Genomic DNA, 17,796 nt, shown 5'->3' on the forward strand with positions numbered 1-17,796 from the left:
TGCAGGTTATAAAAATGAGGTCATATTTGTCTAACTTCCTAACTTTATGTTGCATGAATTCATGTGGCAACAACTGTAGAATTTTCATAGGTCATAGTAGCAGGAACTGAATATGAGATTCTAAAATAGGAAGTTTTGTTGTATAACTATGTAAAAGTAGCTGTGATTACTAGGGTCATTCCAAGGCAAAATTTCAAAGCTATTTAAAAAAATTATGTCTCTGTTTTCTTTTGGTCTACATTATACCAAAAATACCCAAATTCTTATTTGTCTCTTAAGAATATTTTATTAAGACCTACTCTATTTAGCATGTGTGTTTTTTTATATTTTGGAAAATAAGATTTCAAGATATGCTGTGTGCTTCCAGGTTAGTGATAGAATTTTCCTTTGTCACTTGTGAATTTTTCATTTATCAGCTTTCCACTAAGATATTTAGATCTTAGTGATAAGGGAAGGCAGGTCTGTACAAGGATTCTGACCTGCTCTAGCACATTTGCATCCCCCCCCCCCGCCCCCACACACACACACTCCATAATATCGCTTTAGGGTTAATACAGCATACTGTTTGGCAGTCTTGATGCAGCCAGGGGACTGATCTGATTCTAATCTTTCCAGAGTTCAACTCTTATCCCTTAATAGCCCTATGATCTTGTGCCATTAACATAGTCAGTTTAAGCCTCACTGTTTCACCTTTAAAATGGGGAGAAATAATATCCACATAAAACGTGGTGTGGGGATTAAATTAACATGTAAAATAAATGGAAAATTCTTGACATATAGTAGGCATGCAATCAATGGTAGTATCTCTTTACCATAAAGCAAAACAAAACTAAAAATCCTTTAAAAACTAGTTATCTATTTAATTTAAATCAATACTTCTTGACAATAAAACCAGAAACTATTTTTCTATTTACCTAACAGATAAAATTCTTGATGCATAGAGAATGAAGTTCATAATAATTTGAAATCTAAATGCTACCAACTTGTTCTCACCTCCCAACAAGAGGTTTCTATAAATAGTGATACCTGCAATTTACAGATGGGTATATACAATATGCCATAAATAAAAATTAATTTATTATTTTCATTTTTAACAACTTTCGGAATGAATTTAGTGTCTGGATTGACATTACAAAGATATATATTTTCTTCTAGATACACGGAGATGACATTAGTAATTGAGTTATTATATACACAGATTATTTAGAACTTAAAAGATTTATATAAATTCAGCTTTATTTTAATTTGATGGATAAAGTGAAGTGGGTGGGGGATAGAAAGGGAGGGAGGGAGAGAAGGAGGGAGGGAAAGAGAGAGAGGAAGAAAGAGAGAAAGATTGAAATATGTAGTTAAGAAAGAAAGTAAGACTATGTTCTCTTCTGTCTTATAGCCTGAAGAATAAGTAGTGAAAACATCAATCAAGATGAGAAAAAAAATATCAGGATCTCTCTGCCATGGAGAATTACTTATCAACCACCAGAGGAGAAATCTTTCTTGAACAATGAACATTTTTACGAGGATTCACAGATTAACATGTGACCAATCTTAGTTTTGGAAAGTAAATGAGCTTTATTTATTTCTTCTTCTTGTTTTTTTTTTGATTTTGTGGTAAGTTGTGATGTTTGGATGGATTTTTAAATTATTTTCTGATAATATATTTAGCACATGTTCTAAATTATAATCCTATACCAAACAGTGAAAGCATCATTTAAACTTAAAGACAATGGAAAAATCTAAATCTCCAGTTTATTCTAGATTTCTTTAACATATAAAATTATTCTATTAAATCCTGGATGATTGTTATGTAAAGCACCTCTATCAAGAAAGAAACACTATTTTTTCATCATGTGGAACATGACTGTGGCAACGTGCCCTAAATGGGAAAGAATCACTCACTGGTCCTTCTCATCTCACCTTACAAAATGTGAGCCAGCCTTGCCATCTGAACAGCAAGAATGAAGAAGGCAAATAAAAGAAAAATCCTCATCTCTGTTTTCTGATCATTCAAAAAACAGCTTCTCAAGGTTAAGCCAAATCCTCTTTGCAAGCTGCCAAAATAATAGCTTAGGAAAAGAATTAGTTTGCCTGCATGATGATCCTCTTAGGCAAAAATGTCTTCACAGCAGTTGACCTTGATGAAATGTTTTCCCAAAGGCATCCAAAGGAAGAATTATAAATCCCAGAACAGGAGAGAAGTAAATGAATAATTCTTATGAAGTTGGCCTGACTTAAGGGCTTCGATGTGGGGTACTATGATTTGGAAATAAGTGGGTGAATTCTGAAGAATGACAGCCTTGGGTATGATGAGGTCCCCTATTCCTCTGTTTCTCACTGAAGTGCTCTCTATGAGCCAGGATTCAATCACTTTGGGAAAAACACCAGTGGCCAGTATGGCAGACTGGAACCCTGTTACTCTGATGGGGAACAGAGAGAGACTCTGAGTGTAAACCATAAGGCTCTTTCTCTAGGTTCCATCTCCATCAGACTGGATTCGGTGACTTGCAGGCTGGCTGCAAAGCCAGGCATTTAGCTTCTACTCATGATGCTTCTCATTGGTCTGGCTGGGGCTGTCCTTTGTATGTTGTGACTACAGGCAAGTAATCTGCTGGTGTCAGGGTTTTCTGTCGCCTGTTGTTTTTCCACAGAGAGCCAAGGTGGTTACAACTCAGTGAGCAATAAATGAAATGACTTAGAAACGCACAGTGTTGTTATTAAGGTGTTTGAGATTTGGCACCATTTCCTGGAGGAGGGCCCACTCAGGAGGGACCAAGGTGGCCAGTGTCCATGACTACAGAAGGAGCAGCCACCCCAACCACAGCTGTCCTGTTGGAAGGAAGAAAGGTGTGATGGGGAACAAACTATTTTGCTGTTTTGGAAAGCACACAACTGAGCTGCAAACCTCCTATGGTGACTTATGTTCAAATGTGTAAAATGAGGCTTTATTTGTCAATTCTGCTGTAACATACGCAACTGTCCTAGTAAAAAAAAAGAAAAAAAGTCTTTGTTTCTCTTTGTGTTTAGTGAGTGAGCTCATGCCCTCAGGTGTTTTTGTTTTTAATAACCCAGTATAGTACAGACGAGTCTATGAACATAGACCTCGTTTGCTTTACAGAGAGTCTCTGCCAACCTTGATAGATCAGTTTCCAGATATAATAATCTGATTATTTCAGAATCCCTCATCTAAGTGCCATTGCTCCTTGGCAACCTGTCAAGTGACAGTGAATGCCCTGCCAGAGACGAGGCTTTGTTTGTTTTCAAGTCTCTTTCCTTATTTTTGCCTGTACAGAGAAGGGAAGTTACCATTCCAGTGAACCAGGGAGGTGAAGTATTCAGCTTTAAAGAGGAAGAGTCTATGAATATTATTTATATTTTGGGACATCTTAAATGGAAACACCCCTGCTTGGGAAGCTAGCTGTTTGTTGTCATTATTGTTCTTTTATCTTTTTGGTGTATTGTATTTGTTTCATTAGGTCGTGTCTTGCATTTCACTTTCACTATGAACGAACAGGAGTGAGAGGTAAATATTTTCAAAGAGACAAATTAAGTCTGGTGCAGAGAGAGGGAGAGCCTTGCAGACCTGACCTGATGGAGCTGCTCTGGCAGGGCCGCCGGGTTACAGCAGAGATTCCGGGAGAGACGAAGACAGGTCCAAGAACTTCCTGTAAAACCTCCATGCGGGAGAACTAGAGGTGAACCCGATGTTCAATATTTAAACTTCCAGAGTACATGTAAGAACGTCAACTAAACTGACCCACCACTGCCCATTCGAAGTGTTGTTCCAGTGAGGGAGAAATGATTCAAAATTAACCTAACACACAAGCCTAATGGCATCCCTATAGTACAGTAAAATTTTTGTGTTTAAAGAAACACTTGCTAAGTGGTTGAAATAGTTTAGGTCTTCTTATAGAGATAAAATACCCCTATAGTCCTGGTCATGCAATTCACTTATTTTCTAACGAGTTTTCCTTCAAGTACAGAGGGGAGCTTCAGGTTAGCACTAGTGCCGGTGGCCACACAGGCCATGGTTGTGAAACCCAAATTAATGAGTTTTCCTTACATGTAGTCTTCACAGCCAAGTGCGCTAATAAATGTGATCATAAAGCAATCTGCTAAGTGGAGAGGACTGCAGTGATCCCTCCTGCTGATCAAAGTGGCAATAAAACCCTCATCTGCAATTGCTTGACGACAAAGACCAATAAGATTTGTTTTTTCATCTGCCTCTTAGATGACATATAAACATAAATTGGAACTGCAAGAGTCTTTATACTTTCCTATTAAAGTGACTTTACTAGACCAATCAGACTAAGAGAAGGAGAATATGAAATAGATGAAAAATGTGAATACTCCCACAGGGAAATTTGAGCCCTGGGAGCTGGGGGAGGGCACACCTCCTCCAAAGCTGATCAGTTAAGTGAGGTATTTTTGACAGGTTACTGTGAGCACAGCATATTAGAACTCCAATGAGGAAATAACATTTCTAAGCTGTCAGGTAATAAAATAACCACCCTCTCTACATTCCATCCATGCTAAATATGCATTGCTTGTTTGACCAGCTTGTACAAAAAAATTTGATTGTTGTTCTTTTGTGACCAAAATTGTTGTCCTTTTGTGGGAACAGATCTCTTCTTTCTCTGCTTCTTACCTAATTTACTCTTACTAAAGTCATGCTAAACTACCTCATAGGTATGTGGTGTGGATGAGCTAAGTAATAAATGTCAAGTGCTTAAAAACATAAATCTCTATATAAATGCTGTCTTTGTTTTCTAGTTGAAGATATGCATGTCAAATGAACTCTCTGGGCATTTCATTGTACTATCCATGTTGATCGATTGGCTTTACGTTTAATATGCAAATATCTTAATGCCAAATGAAATCCTGGCCATGCAGCATGGATTGAGAGCATCAAACCCAAGTGTAGCTTCTAAGGAAAGAAAAAGCACCTGGAGGCAAAATGTTTTCTTAAGCAGATGTTAAAGCGGGTATCCTCAAAGCTGTGTCTGTTGGGGGTCAAGGCTGGTTTTAAAGAGTGTATAAATTTGCATTATAACAGTTAAAATGCCAAAAATTGGCTGTGGTTTATATTTGAAATCAATTAGAGTGGGTTTAAGGTTATGCCTATGACCATCTAACCCAGTGATGGCGAACCTATGACACCATGTCAGAGGTGACACGCGAACTCATTTTTTTGGTTGATTTTTCTTTGTTAAATGGCATTTAAATATATAAAATAAATATCAAAAATATAAGTCTTTGTTTTACTATGGTTGCAAATATCAAAAAATTTCTATATGTGACACAGCACCAGAGTTAAGTTAGGGTTTTTCAAAATGCTGACACGCCGAGCTCAAAAGGTTCACCATCACTGATCTAACCCTTAATTCCTTCACATGTTGAGTAAAAGATAGAGGGAAGTGTCATATCTATTTCATATCTATTTCAAGAGAGGTATCTGCCTTGATTTTGCCTTGATTTGTGTCTTCCTATAATGATGTTGATGTTGTGTATGTGTGTTTTTAAGATATAGCCCACAGAGAAAGGAATTAATGTCTAATAGTTCTTGTAATGGCATATGAAGGCTCTATAACAACTAGCTAAAAAATAATTTTACTGCTTGCTCTACTTCTCTGTCATTTTCACCTATATGATTAATTACTCCTTAGTCGCTCTCCTGAACTGCATTTTTATTTGCTGATTTCAAATACCTCAACTTAATTAGCAATTTATTCTGAACTTTAAAATTCACATTCCATGATCTTCAAATTATATGAGTGAAGGGAAAAGGATCTAATTTTACCTGCCCCTTCACCTTCAGCTAGCATTAACAGGTTACAGTCAAACTATTGTCATGTGTCAAACTTTCACCTCAACTGTGGTTGTTTGAAGTCTAGGCTCAAGTTCCCTCATTCCATAGGTGGTCAGTAGGATCAGCAAAGGCTGACTTAACTTCAGAAAGTTTGAGTAATGTACAATGTAGTACATTTGGCTGCTAAATTTATGCAAAAAATTGAAATTGTTATACACAATATTGAATCCCCTCTTCTATTCTTGCTATTTTGAGAACTCTCAGCACATTGAATTGTTACTCCTCAAATGACACTCCTCAGCACATCTACTTGAATTGTTACTCCTCAAATGATTAAAAGTTCTGACTGTAGGACCACAAATGATGAGCAAAAAGTTTCCTTACGATGGCCAACTTGGTGACCATCTGTTCTACTTTGAAATCAGTATCTTACTGTATATGCTCATATTTCTTGAAATTGTCTTCAGATGGTGGAGTGCTAATCAGTGTACATAATAGCATTAGTGCTAATGATTTTGGTACTAAGAATCCAAAGAGTTGCCATGATGGATCAACTCCATGTCCCATCAGTTTTCTACTCTGGTAGTATATAGTTTCCAAGAAGCTCAGAATGGGAGGATGTGATTAGCCTCCCTAATTATTAGTGCCAAGAAAATTATTAATGTTGCATGTGTGTAAGACAGGTAGTAGGGGTGTTTTTCTATCTTGTCAAAATATGATCTCTTTGGTTGAGCTTGATAATAATGGGATAAAGGGAGGTCACCTTGCAAGGTAGAAAATCCAGAGCAACTCTTTTTCTATCCAGAACTGTCTGATCATCACGGAGACACCTGCAGAGAAGAGACAACCCCTGCCCTCTACATGTCCACAGTGGGTTTAGCAGCATTAGTAACCAGCTTAAGATTTCCCTCCTTTCTTCTTCTGCATTAATTCTGCTTGTCCCTTGTTAGATTTACTTTGTGGCTTCCATGATGATTTGGCTCTGAGGACCATATGTTCAGAACTTTAAAGTGGCTTGTCCTCTTTATCCACCACTCTTTTTACTTAACTGGAGCATGCTGGTATTAAACTGATTAGTAGCAGAAAATACAGTCCATGGATGGATAATATTTTCCATGTTGGATACAGCTTTTCTAAAAAGCCAACCTACTTTTGACTAGATATGTTTTTTAAAGCCTTTGTCTTCATTTTCCTCTTTTTACAACTTAATTTAAGGCCAATTACAAGCTCATCTCCTACCTCTTTTATAGGAGCTACCAATTCTCAGTGTCCTTTAGGTGTAGAGAGTTTAATTGTGATGAAAGTTAATCAAGTACCTTTTGCAAGCTGCCCATGGGGGTATGTAATAAAGTGAGTCTTCCACCTGGGTGATTGCATCAGCCCTTGGCTTCTTTGATAGTGTTGAGGTCTAAATAAATTAAATACTTGAGGTTTTTCAATTACTCGCTGGTTCAGAAACTACCCATATTTTCAGATTAATGGTGGGCCTCTGTCTGGGAGGACTTGAACTCAGTCCTTATATATTTTTGTATAAGAACTCATGTCATGGTTCCTATCTGGCCTTATCTTTATAGATATTGAATGCAAGACAGACTACAGCTCCTACTTTTAGGAAGTGTCTGATATTATCTGGCTTATTGATGGGATTTGCAGAGAACAAACCATTTTCCTTTGCAAATATCTTTGTCAGTCAAAGTTTTTCTGAAAATAGAGGTCGGTACCCCTGAAAGGGAAAAAACAAAACCAAAACCAAAATCAATTTATCACTTCGTGCAAATTCTGGTAATCCAGTTGTTAACAAATACTGTAAAGGGGTTGTATGTGTTATGTTTATCATGTATGAATAAATTAATTCAGTAATTATGAATGGAATATGAAATTCCAGACAAAGGATATGGTATAGGGGAAACAATATAGGATATTTTTTTAAAACGCTGGATCTGGAATATGGTTCTGTCATTTATTTGCTCTATGATCTTGGGCAAGTTTTATATGTTTATTGAGCTTTTGTTTTTCAATGTTTAAAGTGGGCTGATGATACGTTTCTTATAGAGTTGTAAAAATTAAACAAATTAACTGTATGCATTTCTTATTCTCCCCTTTTCTATGATCCAGCTAGCTAATAATCTGTCAATGTGAAAAAGAACCATTCAGTGTGAGAACTGGAGGGATCTTTAAGACTACCTTGCCCATCTCTCTCATTTTGATCATTCTCACTTTTAAAACTACATGATGAGATAGAACTTTACCTGGGAAAGCGTTGCTGCTAGTAGAGCTTCCCAGCAAAGCAGAGCCCAGAATGTTCCAGCTACTGACATTGTGAATTCCCAAGCAGTCCCTCTGTCAGGTCCCAGTCTCGTTTCCTCTGCACTCCCTGACCTCCACTCCAGGCTCAGCAGCTCTGCCAGTTCCCGCTCCCCGAGGCCTCTTTGCCCTGTTAGCTCAGCCAGCCTGTGGGGCTTTTGCTCAGTACAAGGACCCACACTTAGAGCTAGTGAGGAGAGCGCCAGATCGATTTTGCTCTAACTGGCAGGATATGATTTGAGGCTCCTCAACATATTTCCCACAGGAAGAACAGAATTCAGCATATGTTTTTATCTGATATTTGTACATAGTATCCATGCGTGTATGCGTATAAATATGGATCTATTGCAATATGACCTATTCATTCCTACACTTTTTTCTATTTTTTTCATAAGATGCAGGATGAATAGCACAGCTGTGGGTTATTCCCCTTTGTTCCTTTGTTCCATGATAGTAGCCATTTAACTGTAAAAATGAAGCTGGATTTATGACTGCCAGTCTGTTTGAGTGGTAATAAGTGTCAGACAGACATTGCTGACTCATAAACATTGTGAGCTTGAGCCAAACTCACTACATAAATCAGCATGTGAGCCCCCCACTCCAGCAAGTCAGCTGACTGCAAATAAATGTGAAGACCAAAGAACCCAAATCTCAAAATATATCTGCCCCTTGGCACCCTGAAGAGTTCTTTGTTAGCTGTTTAGAATTTTCTATATGTTTTCTCAGAAGTCTGCCCTATGATTCATGTTCTCCACATCATGGGTGCTAGAGGTGCAGGCGATGTGCTGGTGCACAGCCAGTGGCCTCATCCCTGGGGTGGGTGAGTGAATTCCTGTGGGGTTGGAGCTGGCTTACTCCTGTCCAGTCCTGTTAGGGGCATGATAGGTTGAGGAGTCTCATCTGACTCAGTTCCTGAGCCAATGAGAGCCCTGCCTAGTTTGGACTAGCTATTCAAACAATATTAGGCTGCAATCTCTCTGTACAGCCTTCAATGTGTGTCTAGTTACTGACTGCCCTGCCCAGAACCTGGCTCCTTGGTCCCCACTCCTGAAGCTTGATCCCTAGATAGAAATCATGTTTATTGCACCTCAGTCTTGATATCACATACTATGGACTCCTCCCTGGAAGAGATGTGTGCTACACTCCTGGTTAGCTTCCTGCATCAGCCAGTCTTAGCTCACAACCCTCTTCCTGCTTGTCTTCTCATCTTTGGTGGCTGGAACCTTGATGGTACTGACAAGTTGGGGATAAAAGGAGACCTGTATTTATATGGCCTGCACACATTAAAAAAAAATACTTTCATTGGTTCAGTTATCTGAAGAAGTTAAAGAAATAATCATGAATTTAATTTGAAATTCTATGAATTAGGAAGCATGAAGTTGCAGTAGCAAGAAGGGAGCTGAAATTTAGGAGGATGGGACTTTAGCCATGCTCTGCTGAGAGAGAGATTTGAGCTTTTATCAAGCAAGCTACTTCCCACTCTCTAGGCCCAACTTTCTTGGGTAAGACAGAGGGGTGGGTATGGACTGGATGGTTCCAGTTATTGTATAAAATAAGAAGTCCATGGGATATTAAAGAAAGGGACTATGCATTTTTACTCCTCTGTCATACCTCCTCCTTAAAGATGAATTCCATTTTCAGGCATGTGAATTAAAATGACTCAGAAAAATTAATATGACTGATCTCATAAAGGTAATGTCACTGATGTCACCTGCATCATTGAATGAAGTTCTCAAGTACTTTGTCCAGAATATTGCATGATCATAAACTCCCAAAGATGTCCAGAGGGTTTCTGGCATTGTACTTAGTGCCCTCACCACTTGTCTCCATTTACCTCTCATAGGATCTGGCTCTGACTCATTATTCTTAATTTTCTAGAACATGCAATTGTCCAGTATGTCTCTGGTTTCAGCTTACAGTGAGAAAGCCACATACGTTTATAACCAAATATGACAAATAATTTTAACAAAACAACGGGAGAAAGAGCATTAAATCCAAGATCAACTCAACGTGCAGCTCAAGGGCAGCGGGAAGAAAAGTCTCATTGCAGCCAGAGCGACGGTCACCTATTCTGCTGCGTACGTGCCATCGGAAATGCAGAAATGGAGCCCCATCCATCATTTCCCATAGTCATCCCATTACTGCCTGCCGCAGCCCCAGCAGAGTTCTGATACTGCTCCCCGGCTGGAGTCAGAAACAGCACGTGCCAGCGAGCCTTGAGAAGGAAGGAATCCGCATTCTTCGCCTGGTTTCAGGTACACCAGGGAATGCCCATATGAGACACAGAGAGGCAGGGATGGTCACTTGTCATATCAGAAGCTGCAGTGAGAGCACCTTGGGCTTTCAGGTCTGGCCCCCTCCAATCACCCCCGTTCAAATCAGACTGACTTTTGAGAGATGCTGTCTGCTGTGGTGGAGAATGCCCACTCGTGCCGGGGGTGGGGACACAGGGCACAGTGGAGGTAAGGCTCTGGAGCACAGCGCACAGGAGACGAGAATTGCTCTGGCAATAACACCAGCACCATGTCTTTGTCGCATGAATGCTCTCAGCAGGGAAAAAAAAACCTCTCTTGTGTAATAATGGTTGTTAGGATGGAGAATGTAAATAACAGGAAGAGTTTAAATCGAATATTTGACAACACTGAAATCCTCTGAGCGTGCATTGAATTCTCATTTATTAAAAAAGGAGCTTTATTTAAATGGAAGGCCTGCGAAGGCTTCAAACAAACAAACCCCTTGTATCACTTAGCAGGGGAAATATTTTCTCTGTTCTTCACGGGAGAAATAATAGGTGCCGTCTTCTATGTGGGGAAGAAAAGTTCCTTGGCAGAGGATGTTTAGGTGATTACTTAAGCCAATTTGCTTCTAAAACCGACAAGATTGGCAAATTGCCCATTATCACATTGGCATATCAGATGATAACAATGTTGCCTAGGAATATTAAGGCACTAAATTAGTTTCTACTTCCTGGGCAGGAGCGGGGAGGGGAGGATCTCCAGTTGCAAAAATGCTGTATCTACACAAAAGTTCTATTGTTGGGGGCAGGGGAGAAAAAGAGGGGGACGAGAAAGTAGAATTCAGGCAGAATCAGCTTCAGGAAAGAGAAAAGTATGAGGTTGCAGAAACTTCTGTAGCAATCTTATACTAGTCTAAAGAGGACAAGATGAGCACTGCACTTGACCAGGGTCACCTAAACTGGGGACAGGCCAACAGATTGCACAGCACCTATGGGTTGTCCTCTGAGGTACCACCTGCGTTTGAGGTTTATAAAAAGGCTCAGAGTTCTATGTTCAGTTCTACCAACTCTGAGACTCTGGAACAGGCCTCTCTAGCCTCGCTGTTCCTGCAGGATTGGAATGGGTCCCCTGGTCTGGTCACTTCATTCCAGCCAGGCTGCTCACTATTCCCTGGATGTGTCAAAAAACACACACCATCCAATGGAGGAGCCCCATTTTCTCTGCAAAACAAACTGAGAGGGTTAGCTCACTCTGGTGGAGCCTAACTTTCTGTTCCAAGTGTACACGTTTTTAGAAATGCACAAGCTCTTTTAGGAAAGGAGATGCTGAGATAACCTCTGGTCACTGTTGCTGGGCTGCCTGGGCATGATGAGAGTCGACACCTCTCAGGTGCGCCCCCAAGTGAGGTACCCAGGGACCTCAGCATCACATTTCAGCAACAATGAGGAAACAGCAGGATCTGGGCAAGATGAAAGAGATTGATGGGATGACAAGGGCTCGCTACAGTAAGAATTGCTTCAAGGGCTATTGTGCAATTTCCGGAAGACCTTGCAAACTCAAGTGTCCTAGGAAAAACGTTTCTATTCAGTGGTAAGGCATGGTCTGAATATGGATATGTGAAAAAGCCCACACTGCATGTCCAAATTTCCAGGGGGAGGCTGGAAAGCGAGGGACTAGGATCCAGTCACCAGGTAAAAAAACATATCAAGAGCTGGTCCAGATAATGGGTGAGCTCTCTGGGGTGGGCCTGACTCCTAGGCTGGTGCTTGAGGGAGGACACCAAAAAGGGGGCCCAGTTCGGGTGACTCTGGCACAGGCAGCAGGGGATTAGGTGACTTGCCAGGCCCAGACTGAGTAGGAGCTGAGCAAGACTGAGAGCCGAGATTGGACACAGAGGAGGAGACGATGCAGGGCAGGAAAGCAGAAAACAACATGAAGCACAGACTCTGACGGGAGGCACCAAGAAGCAGCTCCAAGGAGACAAAGTGCCACTCCAAGTGTGGCACCACCTTCCCAAAACACCCACAAAACTCTACCAGAGGGTTGGATGCTGCTGCCATTTTACTTCTGATTTCTCTATGTGTTTCTGAGGAGTTTTGCCCCTGGGACTTAGAGGACCAAGTCCGCAAAAGCTTGCGACAGTGTAAATGGCAGATGTCTGCTCAGGCCCATATTGGCAGGGTGGTCAGCTTCACCAAGATGCTCAGAAGCCAAGATACTAGGATGATGCAGGAACTGCAGGGTCTGCCTCAGTGGGCACAAAGCTGCTGAGAAGCAATGTCCTAGCAAGGACTGCCCTGGGACAGGTGGGTAATGGCCACCTACAGGTGCTAACTTAGAATCTTTGGTCAACTCTGAAGTTATCATACAAAAGATAGGTCTATTTTGTGGGTAATATTCTGTGCTATTGTAGGTCTTATTTCAATGTATTTCAGAGGCTAAAAATACAGTTTAGAAACAGTTTCATAGATTAGGGAGAAAGATGTGTTTGACTGTAACAAAATTAAAGTTCTAATTAGAAATGCATTTTCTAATTACATAACTGGCATTTGAATGTATACACCCAAAGGAATGTAACTGCTTATTGTGCTGAGGGGCCAACAGAGCTGTGCTAGGGTAATGTGAAGCTCTCAAACACACAAATGAAGGCTTTCTAGTTGATCGAAGACCAATGTGTTCTGCTGTTTGCAAAAAAATAACTTGTCATGTTAGTTTTCTCTGGTACTTTGTGAAATATTCCAAGCCAGTTCAAGCCATCAATAAGAGTCAGCAATATCCTAAGTATCTTAAGGCTTTAATCATTGTTGGAATGTCTGGAACAATGAGTTAGTTCTTTGCACATTTGCAGAAAGCTACCCATCATCCATGTACTCTTTCAGTGAGGAAAGTCTGTTAAATATAGTAACTTTGGCAAAAGAGAATTAGATAGACCTCATTAATCCTCTAAAAGTAGCTAATGTGATTTCTATGAGAGGCTGAAGGCACAGAAGTGGTTACCCCTCTCTATTTGTTGCTGGAGTGATTGTCGTCTTGGAAACATGAAGGCCATCAGACATGGAATACAGAGGGTAGATGGTGAAAAGTAATTAACAAAACCAAGGCTAACACATGCCCACTGAATTTGGCCAGAGTCTCTTAAAAATGAAGGAGAGAAAGGGAGGCTTTTGGCAGGCTCCAGCATCCTTCTCCACAACATGGTCTTTGTGACAACCGCACTCCCATCCAGCTGCAGAGGTCTTAGCGCGCACCACTACACAGCTGAGTACAAGAGGCAAAGAAAGGAGACCTTGCCAAGTCAGGACCTGAGAGTGCTTTATGCACCCCAAAGAGAAACCCAGAACAATGCACATGGCTCCGACATGTTTGTAATCACTAACCAACAATTACAGGGTTTAACCTACAGTAAATATACCAGGTATATTTCCAACAAAAAGGAGAGAGAAACCGCCCTCCACAGATCCTACATCAGCTATAGCCTTCTCCCCCTTGCTTATGTGCACGTTGTATGTGGAATCTTATTCTAGGATACAGCAGTTCTGTGCACACTGTATATATAGTGATGGTCCTGAAAGTGTGGCAGGTGAACTACTCAGCTCACAGTGGCTTTAAACCAATGGGCTACCATGGGCTTGCACGAGCATCTTTTCTGTAGCCCTTCCCCACATTTATAAAGAATTCTCTATCAACTCCTCCATCTCCTGAGTTGACCAAACAGAGGTGAATGCAGATGTTTCCTTTATATTCTCTTTTATGTAATTTTTTTAATTTAAAAAATATAAATTTTATAAGGGTTACCTTTAAGTTTTTCTAAGAATATAACCAAAGCCATGTTTTCTTAATTTTTGATCTAAAAATTTGAGCAGTATTTAATCCCCCTAATATGAATTTTAGAAATCAGCCTGCTTTAGAACAAAGTTGTTTCATCCTCTTAACCTTCTCCAAGAAAAATCCTATTGTGAACGTTGCTTAATTGTATTCTGAGATCTGATGTAGAGAAAGGTAAGTTAGTCTGATTTTTTTAATTGACAGTATTTTCAACACACAGTTGTTCTTTATGTAACAAAAGTTGAGAGGTGGGCAGTCCAAAGCTGGGACAGCTGTTCATGGATGTTAAGATCCGGATTCTGACTGCCATTCTCTTGCTTTCTTAGTTAGGTTTCTAGACTGATTCTTGATTTAGGGATGTATAGGTCAATAAGGCACATTTCTGGCTCTCAAGCTGCTCAAAAGGGACAAAGGATAAAGGAGGCCACTAGTTCTTAGACACTGCCCCTCATCTTGAACCTGAGCTGGCTTTAATTACTAGAATATGCCAGTCACAATACAAGGCTCATTTGGGGTCCAGGTCTCCCAGTTCCTTTCTCTCACAGAGCTCTGGGCCACCCGTGAGAGTCGGATTGCTCTTGTGGGAAGGACCCTGCAAACATGAGCACTCTGGACTTCGAAAACTGAGGGATATAATTCCACGCAAATAAAGCTTTCTACCACATCTCATCCTCTTGTGGGGGCCACTGAAAATTCTTGTTCCAATAGTACCCCAAGAACCCCACTCCCACTGGCAAAGGAAAAGGATGATCCATGCAATTTTCTGATGAAAACAAAAAACAAAACAAAACATAGGGATACAAAGATGCCCAGAAGAGTCCAACCTTCCCATCATCCCCCTGAAGCTCAGACATGGGAGTGAAACTGCCTGGACTTGCCAGCCCAGCCCGCTGCCATGGAATACCACCAAGTGCCGCCATGGATACCACACAGAACAAAGGGTTTGCTCAGCAAGCCCCGTCTGAATTTCTGACCCATTATGTTGTGAGATAAAACAAAATGATCATTTTAAGCCACATAGCATTGGAATAATTTGCTTCACAGAAACATGTTATCAAGAGAGATGGCTATATATACAGACAATTATAAAATAACATGAAAATGCAGTGCTAGGTACCTACTAGAATAAATAGTAAATTAAACAACAACAATAGGCACCTCTTTCTAACCAACTAACAAAAAATTTAAAAATCTAAATTTATGTATACTCCTTTTCAATTTCACTTACTTATGGAATTTCTAGTCGGGATTCTTTCAGTGGCAGAGATATCAATAATAATTAAAGTGTAATATTCTAATTAGACCGGATGTCCTTCCAGGCAACCTTCCGGACAAAGCCAGGGCTGCAAAAGAAGCCCGGGTCCCAGGTGCCATAGGGAAGCCTGTGCCAGCAGCCGGGGGAAGGAAGGCCTACTCTTGCACGAATTTTGTGCATCAGGCCTCTAGTAATTCAAATAAACATAATCAAAAAGAGAGTCTTGAGCATCAGGATTGAGAAAGAAGAAATTCTAAGGTAGAAGCCAGGTCTGGGCTTAGAGGGGGGGCACTCAAGGCCTCCCCAGCTTTCTTCGTCAATATCCCTCTCTGTTTGTTGCACACTGTAGACAGGGTGTCTTCATGGGGACAGCAAGGCAGGAAGGAAAGCCGGCTGTTGACAGCCCCAGCAGAGCTTCTCCATATACCAGTATAAAATTTATCTTTATTGTTGAAAGTATTACAGATGTCTCCCCGCCCCCTCCACACACACACACACACACACACACACACACACACACACACACACTTTATATTTTTATAAACTGTTCAGGGAAGGACTGGCCAGGCCTGGCTATACTGGCTCCTGTGGTCTGAGGGTCAGGAGGCGAGATCTGTGCACATAATGGAGACAGTGTGAAACAGTGCTTAGGGATTGTCACTAATGTCAAAGAGTTGCAGTACCAAAACTAACAAATTCAGAATTTCCCTGGGGAAAAAATTGAATATAAACAAAATTCTATGTCTTGTAGTGCATCTTACTTTGAAAATGCAGGTTATCAAGGTATATTAATATTATTATTAAGCTCTTACTAAGTGCAAAGCATACTGTGGACTCTAAGTGACATTAAAACAAAGGGTTAGACTTTAAGAGTCTTCTATCTAGTTTTATCATGAGACATAAAAGTTTAACAGTCATAAAAGATATAACTATGAAAAAATAGCCTATTTTAAACCAATTTCTGAATAATGTTAAAAATGTAGTTTTATGAAGGGTTCAAAATGTAATTACCTTGAATAATCTGTGAAAAAATGCTGGAGAGGTAATATCATTCATATTTGAACATGGGAAAAACTGATATTATTGATCAAATACTCAGTAATGAGAAAAAACATTGATACCTTTTTTAAAATATTACTATTTTAATTACCTTAGTAAATTTAATTTTAAAACACTTATTATTTTGAGAATAATTCTGTTCCATATACCCAGTAAAAGATTGGAGATGAGCGAAAGCTCTGTGGCTGGAATATGCATGAACACGGTTAACTATCAAGTGCGATATGAAGGTACTTTACAGAAATATTAATATTCCTTCATAGGCCATCCACTTTTCTTTGGGTTTGAGGGAAGAGAGATAGGTTCATCTGAAAACTCTTAGAGGTATTGAACAACACTTAAAGTGCAAGCTTTTTATTAGGATATAACAATCTGGCCCTTGGTTTCTTTTCACTCTTTTACTGGCTTTCAATGACCTCTGTTATTCTGTGTCTTGGGTTCGTCATCATAGTCATGATTGTTTTTCTCTGGTGATGTATCTGATTATTGTTTTTGTTCCATTGGTTAATCTTAAGTTTAGTTGTTTGCATCTCTGCATTTTTTACATTTTATTTGCAGTTGAGTGGAGGTTTGAAGACTCATCCTCAGATTGTTCCTTTGAGTTTTTTTCTCCAATATTGATTCTGTCTTCTGGGACTTCTGATGCAGATTGCAGTTCTATGATTGCATTTCAATTGTCTATATTTTTTTCTTATTTTCTCCAATAACTTTTTAAAATCTCTTCCTGGTTTCCAACTACCTATTTTTCTATCTCAATTTGTTGTCTCAACAACTAATCTTTCAACTTTCCTTCATAGATTGTTTCTATTCTTGTGTATTTTTGAGAATCTAAGCAATAAGAAGCAACAGATTTCAAAATATATTTTTGTTTCCTGCACTGGATGATGAAAAATAAGTGTTCACCCTTTTATGTCTCAAGATATGTCCTTGGGTGCAATGGTGTTTTGTTTTGTTTTGTTTTTTCTTTTTATTGCTACTCATCCTTAAATGGGGAAAGAGCTATTAGGGACTATTGTTTGCCCTCAAAAAGAATAAAATTTCTTACCTTCCTTGCTTTTACCTATTTGAATTTGCATGTTATATCTCAAGCAGAGGATATATTGAAGTTTAGAAGCCTTAGCCAACATTTTGGTGCCTGGCATGTGTTTGTCTAATGTGTACCCTCTGAACATGCACTTGTTCAATACAATGACCAATAGCCCCATGCAGCTATAGATTAAATAAAATTAAATAAATTAAAAATGTATTCCTATTTGGACTAGCTACATTTCAAGTGTTTAATAGCCACTACAGACATAACATATTTTCATCAT

At 39.7% G+C, this 17,796-nt stretch overlaps 1 protein-coding gene across 1 annotated transcript in view; it reads left to right on the forward strand.

The window, feature by feature from the left end:
- Positions 1 to 4,720, forward strand: part of ZMAT4 (zinc finger matrin-type 4) — a 346,538-nt gene extending 341,818 nt beyond the window's left edge. Inside the window, exon 7 of the mRNA XM_059681097.1 lies at positions 1,391 to 4,720. Within this exon, the coding sequence (XP_059537080.1) occupies positions 1,391 to 1,406 (16 nt within the window). The 3' untranslated portion in view covers positions 1,407 to 4,720. The remainder of the gene's footprint in view (positions 1 to 1,390) is intronic.
- The last annotated feature ends 13,076 nt before the right edge of the window (positions 4,721 to 17,796 follow it).

Source organism: Myotis daubentonii, chromosome 2, assembly GCF_963259705.1.
Source record: "Myotis daubentonii chromosome 2, mMyoDau2.1, whole genome shotgun sequence".
NCBI classification, from domain to species: Eukaryota; Metazoa; Chordata; class Mammalia; order Chiroptera; family Vespertilionidae; genus Myotis; species Myotis daubentonii.